This window comes from Dipodomys merriami, unplaced genomic scaffold, assembly GCF_024711535.1.
Source record: "Dipodomys merriami isolate MVZ:Mamm:240054 unplaced genomic scaffold, mDipMer1.0.p SCAF_673, whole genome shotgun sequence".
Lineage (NCBI taxonomy): Eukaryota > Metazoa > Chordata > Mammalia > Rodentia > Heteromyidae > Dipodomys > Dipodomys merriami.
Window position 1 is genome coordinate 484478 of NW_027206261.1, and position 14656 is coordinate 499133.

The following is a 14656-nucleotide window of genomic DNA, read 5'->3' on the forward strand; positions in this document are numbered from 1 at the left end:
TTTGATCATCTCAAACATTCCATATTGGGATAGTGGGGATGGTGCCAAAGGAAATGTGACCATTTCAGTATAATTTTAGTAAACCATCAAGTCACATTTGCTAGTGTTACAACTTTTGAATGTGACTAGATTCTTCCCACATGAAGCAGTACTCAAAGCTAAAGCAGCCAGTCAGGTACCTGTGGCTCACACTTGTAATCCTACTCAGGAGGCTGAGATCTGAGGATCGAGGTTCAAAGCCAGCCTGGGCAAGAAAGTCTGTGAGACTCTTATTCTACAATAAACCCTAGAAAACCGGAAGTGGCGCTGTGGCTCAAGCAGTAGAGTGCTCTCCTTGAGCTGAAGAGTGCAGAGACAGCACCCAAGCCCAGAATTCAAGTCCCATAACCACCCCCCCCCAAAAAAAAAGCTAAAGCAGCCATCTTAGTGGGTGGCTTTATTTCTTCTGCTATCATTCACTAGCATAAGGCATTGAAATAATTATTGCTAACATTTGTCCAACAATGTGCTAATAAACAAATGTAGTTACACAGAAGCTGATAATTCACTGCTTATAATGGTCCAATAAGGCTGACAATTACAGGTTATAATTTCATCTGGGAAAAGAGAGACATAATACCCACAACACACTATTCACCTGTCTCACTGAAGTTATGCAATGTTCAAAGCCCAAATAGATCCACAATGTAGTAACTTTTAACCATCATTTCGTGGCTTTGTTAGTTAGAGGCTGATATCAACCACTGTCTTTGCAACCTGACAGAACAGGGTCAGAGGCTCAGAAGCCTGAAGTGAAAATGAAAAAGAACAAAAACAAAACACAAGAAAGGTACTGGCTGAAAAATGGCTGAAATGAAAATAGCAACACATCAGCTTAAAAAATGGAAAAACCCCACATATAAATGTATTCCCCATGGGGTTAAGATAGAAAAGGTCCCTGAGTCTGTGTTTTTATTTAACTTTGCTGAAAGTTCTCAGTATTTTTCCATCTTCCTGTTGAGAGCATATAAAAGAATGTCCAAATAAACTCTCCAAAAGATACATGTATTATATAACAGACGGCCATCTTCCCAAATCCACAGCTACACAAATCCTCAGTGCTATTTAGGGAAGTCCATCGGTTCATTGACATATAATGTCTGGTACTCACCAATGGTGTAGAATCTCTTCAGTTCACTCCTTCGGGAAGGATGCTTCTGAGTATTCGCTGCATTATTCTGCTCTTCTTCAATGATAGGGGACTTAGGTGTGATAGGGGTCTTAGGTGCTGGGGGCTTACTGGCTTGTGATGTTTGTTTTCCTGCACCTGGCAGAGGGTTGAACCCCTGGGCAGTAATATCCACCGACTGGGACTTTTTCTTCAACCTGCAGAGAAAGAATATCATATGTCATGACGCTGCTTCAAGAGTTTTCTTTCTGTTCCATGTTTACCATCATCATGAATTGTTTACTCAACAACAGAGCCATATTTGAAAGAGAAATAGATTTCTTCAGAAATTACGGGCATTCTCTATAGTATTTCTACATTAATTCTTCAAAGATTATAGAAATGTGTATGTGGGGGGACATCTGACTAATGATTCAGAAAGGTGTCACTAAAATGAAGTAAAATATACAGTGAGAAAGGAATGCAGTTTTTCCAAGACTATTTTCCTATGCCTCCTACTTTTCATGAGTTGAAATAGACTGTCATTCATTCATTCCTTGAATGGCTTCTCAGCACCAAGTCCTTCTTGGAGCATCAAGAAGCACAGTGAAGAGAACAGGTAAAATACCTGCCATCATACAGCCCTTATTCCAATGGAGGGAGACCAACAGCAAGTAAGTGAACAGATTAATGAATAATGAATTAGGTGATGGCTTATATTTTATCAAGTGCTACATCCTACAACTGATGTGATACTCCTGCACACACTTCGAAATGCCTAAGCATTCCATGGCCTCTTTGGAATAAACAAAGGACACCATGCTAAAGTCCACTAGGCCAAAGAAAGCAGAAAATACCATTCTACATCCTTTCAGTCTTTCTCGTCACCCCCATCACTTTTCTTAAGCAAGACTCCAGGAGAAACATGTCTTGTGATTCATTATTTATTGTTTGAGATCTAGAACAGTAAGAGTAGGTTTTCTAGCTTAATACTAGACTTCCATTTTGCACATTCTTAGAAAGCAGAATCGTGTGGGTAATTCAATTACACCCTAACAATTCTAAAAATGACTATTGAGCCTGCAAGGAAACCCGCTAAATGCTACCTTCAATTTCCAAGTTTTGTGAAAGAGAAAGTCTTTCTACAATGCAAACCATGTTCATAATTAAATGTGTGAAGCAAACGTAAACATAGCATATTGGAATATGTAGGTGTACATGTAATAGGATAGCCTCTGATGATAAAGGAAACATTGCAAATGGAGATAAAAATAATCTCTTCATAGGCACTGAAAAGACCTTTGTTTAAAGGCTCTGCATTTCCAAAAGAAAATGAATGCCAATGTCTGGGATGGGGGTACAAAACCATCCCTCTTGGCCTAGCTCCTGTAAGCGGACTGTCTGGGAATTTGTAATACTTGCTTTCTCTTATTCTTCTGCTTTTGAGAGTGGAAAATAACTATCTTTTTCTGCTTTTTAGGGTTTCCAATATCTTGTTTTCGTCATGATAATAATGTTGTTTCCTCATCTTTTAAACATACCAAGAAGACCTAATAAATATCCTACCGACTGGTATACATCATAGCAACTCCATAGAAAGAGTTCATAAGTAGGAGTCCCTATGTCTTTATGAGTACATAGTGGGAGGATGGAATTTTGATTTTAAAACTCCCAGAGATGCTGAGGTGATTTTTTTTAATCATTATTTTAGTCTCCTCTGGTCCTTATGATATAAGGCAGGGCTCATTCCTGTAACGTTAGCTGCTCAGGAGGTTGATAGCTGAGGATTGTGCTTCAAAGGCAGCCCAGGTTCAAGTATCTATGAGGCTCTAGGAGCCAATTAATCAGCAAAAATCCAGAAATGGAGGTGTGGCTCAAGTGATGAGCACCTGCCTAGAAAAAACAATCCAAGTGAGACTGTGATACCCTACATTCAAATCTCAGTACCAGTGCCATGCACGTGCACACGCATGCGTACGCGCGCGTACACACACACACACACACACACACACACACACACACACACACACACACACACACACACAGATATTAGGTCGTTAGATAAATATAAAACCTGCAGGCGCAGTGGTGGACATGGTAGGACCACTCATGCTGCACTGGAGGAAAAAACTAGAGAAGGAGCTGTACTGCAGTCCTTTATTTGGTGTGCTCTGTGATATTTCTCTTGCGATAGTCCCAAAGCACTTCAGAAAGCGAACGTGTAGGACAAGCACTGGTAAGGAAGCATCTTCAGGACAGCCACAGGAGAAGGCTGAGATGGGTCACCCCTGCACACGCTGTACAGAAGTTAATTCAGAATGGACCAAAGATCTAAATGTAAGGCCTGGAACTTTGAAACTGCTGCAGGTAGACATAGAAAATACAGGGGAAAACACAGACATAGGCAATGACTTTCAAAACAAGACTCCAATTGCTCAGGAAATAAGAACAAGAATTCACAATTTGGGGTGTATCATATTGAACAGCTTCTGTACAACAGAGAGAATCATTTCAAGAATAAAGAGACAAACTATTTTTACAGTTTTTTTATTGTCAACCTTGTTACCTCTTCCTCAATTTTCTCCTACAGTTTCACTGCACTGATTTGATATATATACCTTGAGAATAACAGCATCTTGCTTATTACAATACACACAATGGCCACACTACCTGAAACTAAATCCATCATCTGATACCTACAAAATCTATAGCCTTGGGAATTCCTCCTAACACCTTCTTGTCCCAGTTTTGTCACTTCTAACATGAAGATATTAATGATACGTCTGTTATAAAATGTATGTGATAAATCAATATTAGGAAACCCAGAACAGCATGTAGCATAGAGCAGGTGCTATATAAGTTTTTGCCTTAAGCAAAAATAAGAAAGCATGGTCAGTCATTGGCCATTTATGATGTATCAGTTACAAGGCCAACACATACATTGTTTCATTTATCAATCACAAGAAATATAAGAGATAGGTATTATATTTCCTATTTGCATACAGGTCAATTGAGACTTATGGAAATCTGATGGGGCTACATTTTAGTGAAGTTGGCATTCAATTAGTTATCTAGATCTAAAAGCTATATTTTGGAATTGAGATAAACAAATTTCAACTCACAAATTAGGAGATATTAGTCAACAGCTGGGACAGTCTAGGTCTTATCTAGAATAATGACATTCATGTTATCTGCCTGCTTTACCTAAGAAAGTTATAGTAAGCATATAGCTGGTGCAATTCCAGCTATCTACAGTGGTTGTAGGAGGTACACCAATTCTCACTTGGCTTCACTCGTTTCTTATATACCAATGTGCATCTCAGAGCCACCTGGATGCATGTGAATGGCTAGATTCCAAAAGCCTGACACTTGCTGTCCCTGTCAGTAACTTCCAGCGAGAAGGCCATCTGCAGTTTGTATATCTCATTACTGTTAGAGAAGCTGTCTCCTCACTTCCTGAAAGAGCTAATGCAAGGACATTATTGAAACTAGTAAAAGTGCTGAGGGTGCAGGTTTTCAAGTTGCATACTGTGACTGCTGCAAAAGATTCTAGTCACTCAGAAAGAGCTTTGGGGAGCAAATGCCTACAAGATTTTTCACATTGCAAAATTAAAGGCTTTTGTTAACCCTCCTCTGCAGTCAGACTGGAAAAAAAAAAAACGGCAGCTAAAAACAAACCACTAAAATCAGCAAAAGCAAGCATATTCTGAAGTTGAACCACAGAAGAAATGATAGATTAGAAAGTTAGTCATTAAAACAAGAAAACAATTCCCTGGAGATGAAGAAAAGGTCAAGTCTATACTACTCTAGGATGGCATGGGTCAGACTCTTTTATGTATCTCTAACAAGTAGGATCGAGGTTCCATCTTTACTTAGTGTGAAATTAGCAAGTACAGAATTTCCATTTGCTATTCAAAACCAATGCAAAATGCTTACACAGAAATCTTTGGGAAAGCAAACTGGTATTGGAACAGTTCATGGACTATCTCTATAGCTTACTATTAAAAGACATGTTTCTAATCAGATATTCATTCCAAGAAATCCATACTTTCCCTTACCTTAAAATTTTTAGGGACTAGAAAATTCAAGCTAGGAGTTGCTTGCTAGAAATTCTAACAAAAACAAAAAAATTCACCATAACTGAATTCAACTCTGAAAAGGAAGTTAAGATTAAGTTGAAAACAAGTCCAGAAGCATACATGGAGTCATTGATCTTCTACCTAATTTTATGCCATGAATACTGTAAAATTAAATTCCCCAAACAATTCTCCCTCTCCAGAGTTCAATAAACATTAGAGGTTAGCATTATTCTGACCATTCATGAAAAAGTCACTCAAATTCTTTAGGTTTGCCAGCTGGTTGACTATATCCCAAGGTTTCAATAACTCAGAGAAAAGAAGCAAATAGAGAAACATTTTCTACTAGAAATCTTCACAAACAGATCGACTTAGTTACGACCTTCATGAAAATCTTAGTCTAGTCATCAATTGACTCAAAGGGCTTGGCACAGTCTTTGTCATATAGCAGACAATAAATGAACAGATGAAGAAGGGAAGAAAGGAAGGGAGGGAGGGAGGGAGGGAGGGAGGAAGGAAGGAAGGAAGGAAGGAAGGAAGGAAGGAAGGAAGGAAGGAAGGAAGGAAGGAGTGAGGGAGGGAAGGAAGGAATGGAGGGAGGAAAGGAGGGAGGAAGGGAAGGAGGGAGGGAGAGAGAGAAGAAGGGAGGGAGGGAAGGAGGTAGAGAGGGAGGAAGGGAGGGAGGGAGGGAGGAAGGAAGGGAGGGAGGGAAGGAGGGAGGGAGGGAAGGAGGGAGGACTTCTTCACAGCAACAAAGAAGGCAAAAATACAAGCAAATCTACATGTAGAGAATCACCAACACACACATACCCCCCAAAAAACAAAAGGAAAACTGAAAGAATGTGATATCATGTACATCATAGCTGATATAATGATACATAAACATGCAGTATCATCTCCTCTCCAACCCTTAAGAGGATTTATGCTGCCATTGGGTTAGAAGAAGGAAATCATTTCATCTCCATCATTAAAATGATAATAAAACAATATCACCATTCTCTATTCACTAAGTCCTGTCTTGTACAAGCTAAATAAATATTCTGCATTGTTCTATGCTAGCATTCTCATGTAGACGTGTCATGGAAATTACAGTAGAATAGCAAGAACAAGGGCTCTGGAATTAAAGATCTGGGATCAACTTCAGAAAGTCAATGCTTTTTAAAAAACAAATAATGGGACATTTAAATTTCCCTTAATTGTGTTTATTAGAAGCATGTACCATATGTTCTTGGAACAAACATCAAGAGTATTGCTCATCATCTTATTTCTTTAGGATTTTGAAATAATGTTAATAGTTGTAAATGTTTATTCTATTGAAAGCAATCACTTTGAAATTACACAAATACCCAGGTTTTTTTTTTTTCAGTTTTGCCAATGGAACTTCAAAGCCTTTAAACTAGAAAGGCTTGAAAGTGGAAATTTATGTAAATCCAAAGATTAGGGCTTGAAAGATTTAGAAGTCAAATTCTTGTCAATGTTAAAACAGTTTTCCCATAATAACTTTCAGAGCTGAAATTTAATTTCATTACCTTTGATGAAATGATTTGTAACATGAGATTGCTTCTTCGATTGCATTTTGTTTACTCATTTGAGGAAGAGGGAATTAGAATACATATGACTATCTTAAGGTTTTAGGCGTCTATCCAACATTGTTGATTAAGGAAATCTATTTTTAACAGGGCCTATTACAAACTATCTGGATAAAGCATATGGACTGGCTGATTAAAATGTAGTTTTGCTTATGTATAACAGAAGGCAGCTACAAACTTAATCAAGACTGCTTCTGCACATAATAATAATCTGAGCTGAGCCCAATGGTTTATAGCTAAAAATCACAAAGTAGCTCAACAATTTCTCATCTCAAATGTCTAGGAAGATGAGAAGAACAGGGGAAAAAGGTATAGAAAAAATACAGGTGCTTTGTTTATACATGAATCTAGGAGTTGGATGAAAAAGACATTTCTGGTTAGTCCATTATTTCATAACCTCTTTAAACTAATCTTACTCTTATGGATATAGAATAGCCTTAAGTTATGCTAACGGGTTGTAAATGAAAGTAATACCTGTTTCAAATGTAAGGTTGCATTTCTGGCTGCACTGTTGCTGTTTTTTTTTTCTTCTTGAAACAGAGTCTCTATGTGTAGTATAGTCTGCCAAGAACTCTGCATATAGCTGAGCTGGCACTGAACTCACTGAGCTGGCACTGATCTTCTTGCCTCAGCATCCTTAGCGCTGAAATTACAGGCATGCAGGACTACACTTGGCATATTCTTGGTTATAGATTGAAATACCTTTTTTAAGAAAACGATCACACTTATATTCCAATAAGCTACTCTAGAAAGACATGCCACACCCTTTCCCTAATTTGAGAAACACTGTGTATATTAACTTTTCTTCCATGTAGAAGCAATATGCCTTATCAAATGGAACTAGATAGTACTCTCCCTACAACAAAGATGATTTTAAATTTTCTTCAGATAAACATGAAACAATCTTTATAATAAGAGATCAGTGACTTCTTCAATTGTAACACTGTAGTAGATCTTCATTGCTCTTTCTCCATCACGTAGGAATTTTTCTATCTCAGAAAATAACCCAGACCTCCTCATCAGAACAATCTCTTCACACATCTTCTGAAAACAGTTGCGTCCTCTCCTTTATTTGGAATTTTAAAAATAATGGACCAACCCTCTTCCTTTTTATCCCTGAATCGACTGAGAAATTTATCGATGCCTGGAACTGAATCCTAAACTACCACTAGGGGGCGCAGTGACCGCGAGAGAGCCCCATAGGCAGCAGGATTGAGAACATGAGAACTGGAGCCGCTCTGAGCAATCTAGTCCCCAAGACAGGTGCCTGGGAAGTTGAGTCATACATCCATAGTTACTACAAGAAGTCATCTGCTTCTTTTCAAAGACAGGGATGAGAGAGGCCAAAAGGAAAAAAAATCACTTCTGAAGAGTTCGGTAAGGAAGTAAGTTTCTATATTATACACAAAGAAAGGAACATGGAATACGAGAGAGAAAAAGGGAGAGAGGAAGGGAGGTAGGGAGAGAGAGAGAGGAGGGAGGTAGGGAGAGAGAGAGAGGGAGGTAGGGAGAGAGAGAGAGGGAGGTAAGGAGAGAGAGAGAGAGGAGGGAGGTAGGGAGAGAGAGGAAGGGAGGTAGGGAGAGAGAGAGAGGAGGGAGGTAGGGAGAGAGCGAGAGGGAAGGTGGTGTTTTCAATGTTCTCCTACTAACTTCTCTATTCCTCACGCAGTCATTGATCTGTTCCTCCCTGCAAAGCAATTCCCACCGAGCATTCAGCCAACCCCTAACATCTTCCATCCATCAAGCCTCTTTCTCTTTCAGGCGGCCATCTCCTTTCTCTGTGTATCTTATGTCTGACACAGGTCCAGTTCTCCCTCATTGCACATCCCTGGGCAATACTGCTGGTATGGACACAAAATGGTGCTGGCAAAATTGGTTAATCGCTTGTAGAAAACTAAAGCTAGATACTTATGTATCACCCTGCACCAGAATCAACTCCAAATGGATCAAAGACCTCGGGGTCAAAGCAGACACCCTGAACACATTACAGGACAGAATAGGAGAAACCCTAGGTCTCCTTGGCACAGGCCAAAAATTTTCTTAATAGAGACCCAGAAACACAACAAATCAAAGAAAGGTTGGACAGATGGGATTGCATGAAGCTGCAGAGCTTCTGCATGGCAAAGGACATAGCTAGCAAGATCAATAGAAAGCCCACGGACTGGGAGAAGATCTTCACTAGCCATACACTGCAAAAGAATTTATGTAGGTTCTTGATAACCTGGAAATGGAAACGATGCCTGTGGGGATTTTTATTTTCCTTCCCCTTACATTGCAAGGTGTATTTGCATAGGGATGGCACAAAGGTTAAGACTAGGGACTCTGGAAGGAGAACATCCAGGTTACTCAAGCCAGACACCCGATTCTGTACTTGGTGACACCTCCATATACAAGGATCTCCACTGTAACTCCCTTCTCATTGTTGGTCAGGTCTAGTATTAAAGTGACCATACTGGTACTCCAGTTCAATTTTTATTTCCCACCAGCTACGAATTTTATAGCAGCTCCAAGAAGCATTTCAAAGAAGAAAGCAAATAGATTGTTCTCTTGCTTTGAGAAACTGAAGGGCTTCAAAATGGTTGGGTTATTTCTAAGGTTTCATCAATAGTCTGCACAGCATATTTATAATTCCAGCTCCTACCTCATCATGAGCCACTCACTACCTACATTCTCATCACAATGGAATTCTCCAAGATTCCCACAGGTCAAATTCTTTCAGTCCTCATGGTCTTTGTACAGCCAGTCCACCTAACGTGGAAGTCCTTTGAGATACTACAGCTCAAAAAGGTTGCTCTACCATTTGAGCCACAGTGCCACTTCCGGCCTTTTCTGTTTATGTGATACTGAGGAATCAAATCCAGGGCTTCATGCATGAGAGGCAAGCACTCTACCACTGATGTACAATACACTATATTGAAAAACAAACTTTACAATATAGGCAGCAGGGGAGGGGAGGTATAGTTGTGGAGGTGGGAGGGAAGGGACGGTAGAGGAAAAACAAAGGAGGAGGCAACGATGCTTGATAAGAAATGTTCTTATTACCTTGCTCATGTAACTATAACCCCTCTGTACAATAAAAAAAAACATTAAATTCACAATAAAAAACATTAAAATAAAAAAGGTTGCTCATCACAGTACATCACAAAATCTAATGATGATTTTCTCTGTGTGCATGAAAATCATTTACCATATGAATGAATTAGTGTCTCCATCAATCAATGAATACATCCCTCCTTCCCAGGGAGTCAACGGCTTCTTCTTAAGAAGGCATACAAGAAATGAGGTTCTGGAAGTGGCGCTGTAGCTCAAGTGGTAGAGCGCTCGCCTTGAGCTGAAGAGCAGAGGGACAGCGCCCAAGCCCAGAGTTCAAGCCCCACGACCGACAAAAAAAAAAAAAAAAGAAAAAGATGAGGTTCTGTTTTTGTTTTTTTCTCCATTTTCTTTTATTCTCAGTTTGATTCAGTCTCAATGTCCCACATCTTTCTCCAGGAATTACTGTCAGATCTCTTTGGTTAGCCAGAATATTCATAACAGTTGTGTGCAAACAGAGCTTCTTCTGATCTATGACCTAGACCTAAGAGAAAAATCTGAAAATTGTGGCTGAATACACCATCTAAGAAATAGGTTCAGGTTTGATGATCCTATTAAGCCTTTGTTGATTTATTACCATTTCACTAAAGAGAATTTCACTCCTACATTTTCCAGGCTTCATACTTCTGCAGGTGGTAAATTATAGCAGAAGACAAATCAAATGGAGAGCAAATGTAGCCAAGAGAATACAGAGCCAGAGGGAGGAAAAGACAGGCAATAGAAAAATGCATGTCCATATACATTAAGTTCTAATTACATGAAGGAGTGACAATATTTGTACATAACTTGTCTTTTAAAATAGCATATCCAATCAATCATCATTAAGGAATAAGAAATGAAATCCAACAGTAGCGACTTATATTAAACGATTGATTGTAGGCCTTTGAAATCTGTAGGGAACTCTAGCTCAACCCTTCATAGTAGAGTGGCAGAAACAGAACGACTATTTGCTGAGTTTAGGCTCTATGTTAGTAAGTGACAAATCGTTGCTTTAAATCCATATTTCATAAACTACGTAAGGTCAGAGATTGTTGTATTCCTATTTGAACCTCCACTATACTATACCCTGCCAGCCACACAGTAACCACTACTTTCCCTGAAAATAAACTGATTCAGCTGGAACACACAAGGACCACAGGAAAAACTGTCATGAAGCCCTCTCATGAACACTTAGTTGCTTTACGGCTCACACTTGATAAGGGCCCTACAGTGAAGGGGACTATCCCAGGCTCTTCTTCACTTTAATCATGGCAAAATGAAAAGACCAGTGTTTCAAACTGGTAATAAAACAGGAAGGAAGACACTGAGCTTGATTCTCACAAGTCTCTGCTATGTACAACGTGGATAAAACATCCCTGTGATATTAGCCCAACAAGGCACCTTTGTTCTCTTGATAGCTGCTGAGTCCTTTCTCTGTCAAGGCATTGAGCTACGTAGATTGCAGGGGGTCTTACATCCCAGCACCAGCATCCTTCATTTGGAAAGCTGATCCCTCTTATGAGGTGGGGTTTTTATTTTATGGTTCATTTAGAGATTTCTTCCATATTTGAGTAATTGTGCTTACAGTCTTCTCTTTGTGGGTAAATCCTATTCTTCTCCCTGATCATAAAGAGTTCTTTTCCTCTTGCCTAGGGATTCGCCCCTACTCCTCCATGTTCTTTCTGCTGGGGCTACTCTTCTCCCTAAGGAGCCTTCTCAGACAAGATCTAAGATTCTTTCAAATCAGTTGTCTTCTACAGCCACATCTTGTCAACAGGAAACAAGCAATCTTTCCGCTGTAGTTTTCACTGCACAGATACATACTTGTTCATTGAAACCTGTGGTCAGCCCTCCCAGGCCATTGTAGTCTTTATTGCTTTTCCCCTCTCAAGTTCGACTTAAAGTCTAATATGTGGTTCCTACCATGTCTTCTGGCTATCCCAAACTAGTTGAGATGAGGTAAAAAAAATTTGCATACCTCCTCCCCAAAAGTCGGGAGAAAGCAGGTCTCCCAGACACTAACACCTGTCTCTAAAAATTGTGTTCCCATCTCCAAACTCAAAATGCCTTGAAGTAAGCAGTCAGCTAAGGGTCATGTACACTGTTTTTGACCATCAACTTTTCAATTCTTAATTTAGTGGGCTCCCACCTTGGTTTGAAATGTTGAAGTGATGGGTGCCTTCTTAGTTACAACCCAAACAGAGACATATGAATTATGTCACAGACATAATTTACCTTTGTTAACTTTCTTAAGACCTTTCCTCTCTGGACAAGAAAGGGTTTGAACTGACTAAGTGGGTAGTGATACAAGGAAAACACCCATCCACTTCAGTTATTTCTAGATTTCTCCTTAAATCCCTTTTGTTTCTCTTTACACAAATATATTATACATGTATATATGTAAATACATTTATATATATGTATATCATGTGTAACATATGTAAATATGTAATATACATATGCAATATATTAGATATATGTAATATGCATGAATAGATATTTATATATATTAGAGATATATACATACATATACACATGTTTTGGATATTTGCTGAGTTCTGTGCTATATACCAAATGTTGGTAAAGGCCAACATCAAAAGAAAATGGTTGCTATATTTTAAGGAATGCAAGGGAATAGATTTATAAAAGCAAAACTATAGAAATGGTAAGTTCTGTAGTTATGAAACACTAATCTCTCTACATCTTGAATTTGTCTAACAGGAAGTTAATATTTTTGTGGATTTATTTCTGATTACATTTTACTAAAATGTAAGAAATGAAATTCAGGCACTGGTGAACAATGACTCATTGCTATTGGGGATGATTTGAATGGGAGAAAATGGAAGTTGATATTTGATAAAAGAGAGAAATTTGTACTGAGCTAAAATGAAGAGGTCAAGTTTTGTTTTACAGAAGGGATTTTAAAAATAAGAAAAAGCTGCTTCTATGAACAATATGCCACAACACAAACCCAATACCAAATGGCATGATACAACAAATGGTAGAATGAAAAGGAGCTATTTGAACTGAATAAATTCGATTTACGAAATAGTAAGGACAAATCTATCTGTGATTTGCTGTAGATTTGTAAAAATCATGTGGGCATGGACTACATACACAGGTTCTTGAAAACCACGGATAGTTCTCAAATTAAACAGAACATAGGTTTTCTAAAACAAAATTCTTTTGTTCAAATCTTTCTATCTCACAGGAGAGGCACAGATATATTTTCATGACATTTTTTGAGCTTTATACAAAAAGACTTGATTATGTAATGTAGAGTGCATGGTAAAAAATGAAAATGTGAGGCTTATGTTAAAAAAAGATCAAGAATTCAAGACAATGACCTTATTTATTGATCTTTTTGATAATTCTTCTGGAGCTCACTTATGCAATCCACTCATGATGACAATTCATACCACAAAAAGCTATGGAGAATACTATAGTCAACAACCACACATTAACGGTCACTTCTGAATGTGGAGTCCTTGGCTTATGTTTTATTAAGGAACAGAAAGCTCAGTGAGGGCAGAGTTAACATTCACCTCTCAGTGTCACAAGCCACAAAGATACTGGCTTATTATTCAGTCAATGTTTCCCAATTGCAAATCAGTCTTGAATTAAAGTCTGATTTAAGTAAATCCTATGCTCATGCTGCAATATAAAGAGTGGAATGTGGATTTCATATAAATACCAGTGCTGAACCAGTCACACAGTAAGAAAGAGTTTCAGGGGAAAAAGAAATACACACACAAATACATTTATATTTTACCACACGTGCCTGGACTGAACTTCAATGTATCCTTAGACTTTTCCTGGTTTAAGAAAACTTTCACTGGCTTTCACTAAAGAATAATATTTGTCGTCAGAATCAATATTAGCTTGAAGCAAAAGTAGTAATTAATAATTAATAAGCACATGTTTGGGGCATACCTAGAGTTATCATGGAAAATAGGATGTTATATATTTTAAAAATATCTGTGTTCTTTAGCTAAAGAGGTAAAATTTTTACTAATTTGTTCCTTGTCATCTGAATGAGCAAACTGGCATGATAGCACATTGTCTTGGAAAAAATACTAACTCCAAACTTTAAAAAAAGTTTTCCAATTACCATACTGCAAAGACAGACTGATAACATATGCCATTTCACAGGAAACACACCCACACAAACCTTGAGAAATATGGTAGGAGAGAAAGTGGAGATGTGGTCATGATGGAAAACGAGTCTTAAACTGAGGTCTAATTTAAGTAAACTATTTAAAGAACAGATTTTGGATTCCATATTATTAAGCTTAATATTATGGGCTGCAAACTATCTTCATGAAATGTATTCAATAGTAGGCAGTTTATTAACATTTCAGCAGATAGGATATTTCTCTCTATATATTTCATTACATCTGAATTACTCTATTAATTTATTTATAGCAGGATATTTACACGTATGTATAAACAGAATATTTACATGTATGAAAACTTTTTATTTAGTTTCTAAACCTTAAAAACACATTTGAGAAAATTATTTCATATTGATAAATGTAGATATCGGATGTCTACTCAACTGCACTGCCTTGTTAAAAGTCGTAATTTGCTACAATATCATAAATAGGCATTAATAGGAGAGAACAAAAGTGAATCTCTAGTAGTTTCCAGAAAACCTTTTGGTGACTATTTCCTTTCTTGTTTGTTTTTTTGTTTGTTTGTTTTTTATACTAGTCCTTGGGCTTGAACTCAGGGCTTGAGCACTGTCTCTAAGTGTCTGTGGTCAAGGACAGCAC

General features: G+C 38.1%; 1 protein-coding gene across 3 annotated transcripts in view; it reads right to left on the minus strand.

The window, feature by feature from the left end:
• LOC138815856 (oxidation resistance protein 1) overlaps positions 1-14656 on the minus strand; it is a 240482-nt gene that overhangs the window by 196792 nt on the left and 29034 nt on the right. For 2 of the 3 annotated variants that reach the window (XM_070005236.1, XM_070005233.1), the window contains exons 1-2: positions 10000-10047; positions 1151-1365 (exon numbers count right to left, since the gene is read on the minus strand). In XM_070005236.1, the coding sequence (XP_069861337.1) occupies positions 1151-1365; positions 10000-10040 (256 nt within the window). In that variant the 5' untranslated portion in view covers positions 10041-10047. Of the gene's footprint in view, positions 1-1150; positions 1366-9999; positions 10048-14656 lie in introns of those variants that run through there. The other variant, XM_070005234.1, reaches the window with a different exon arrangement.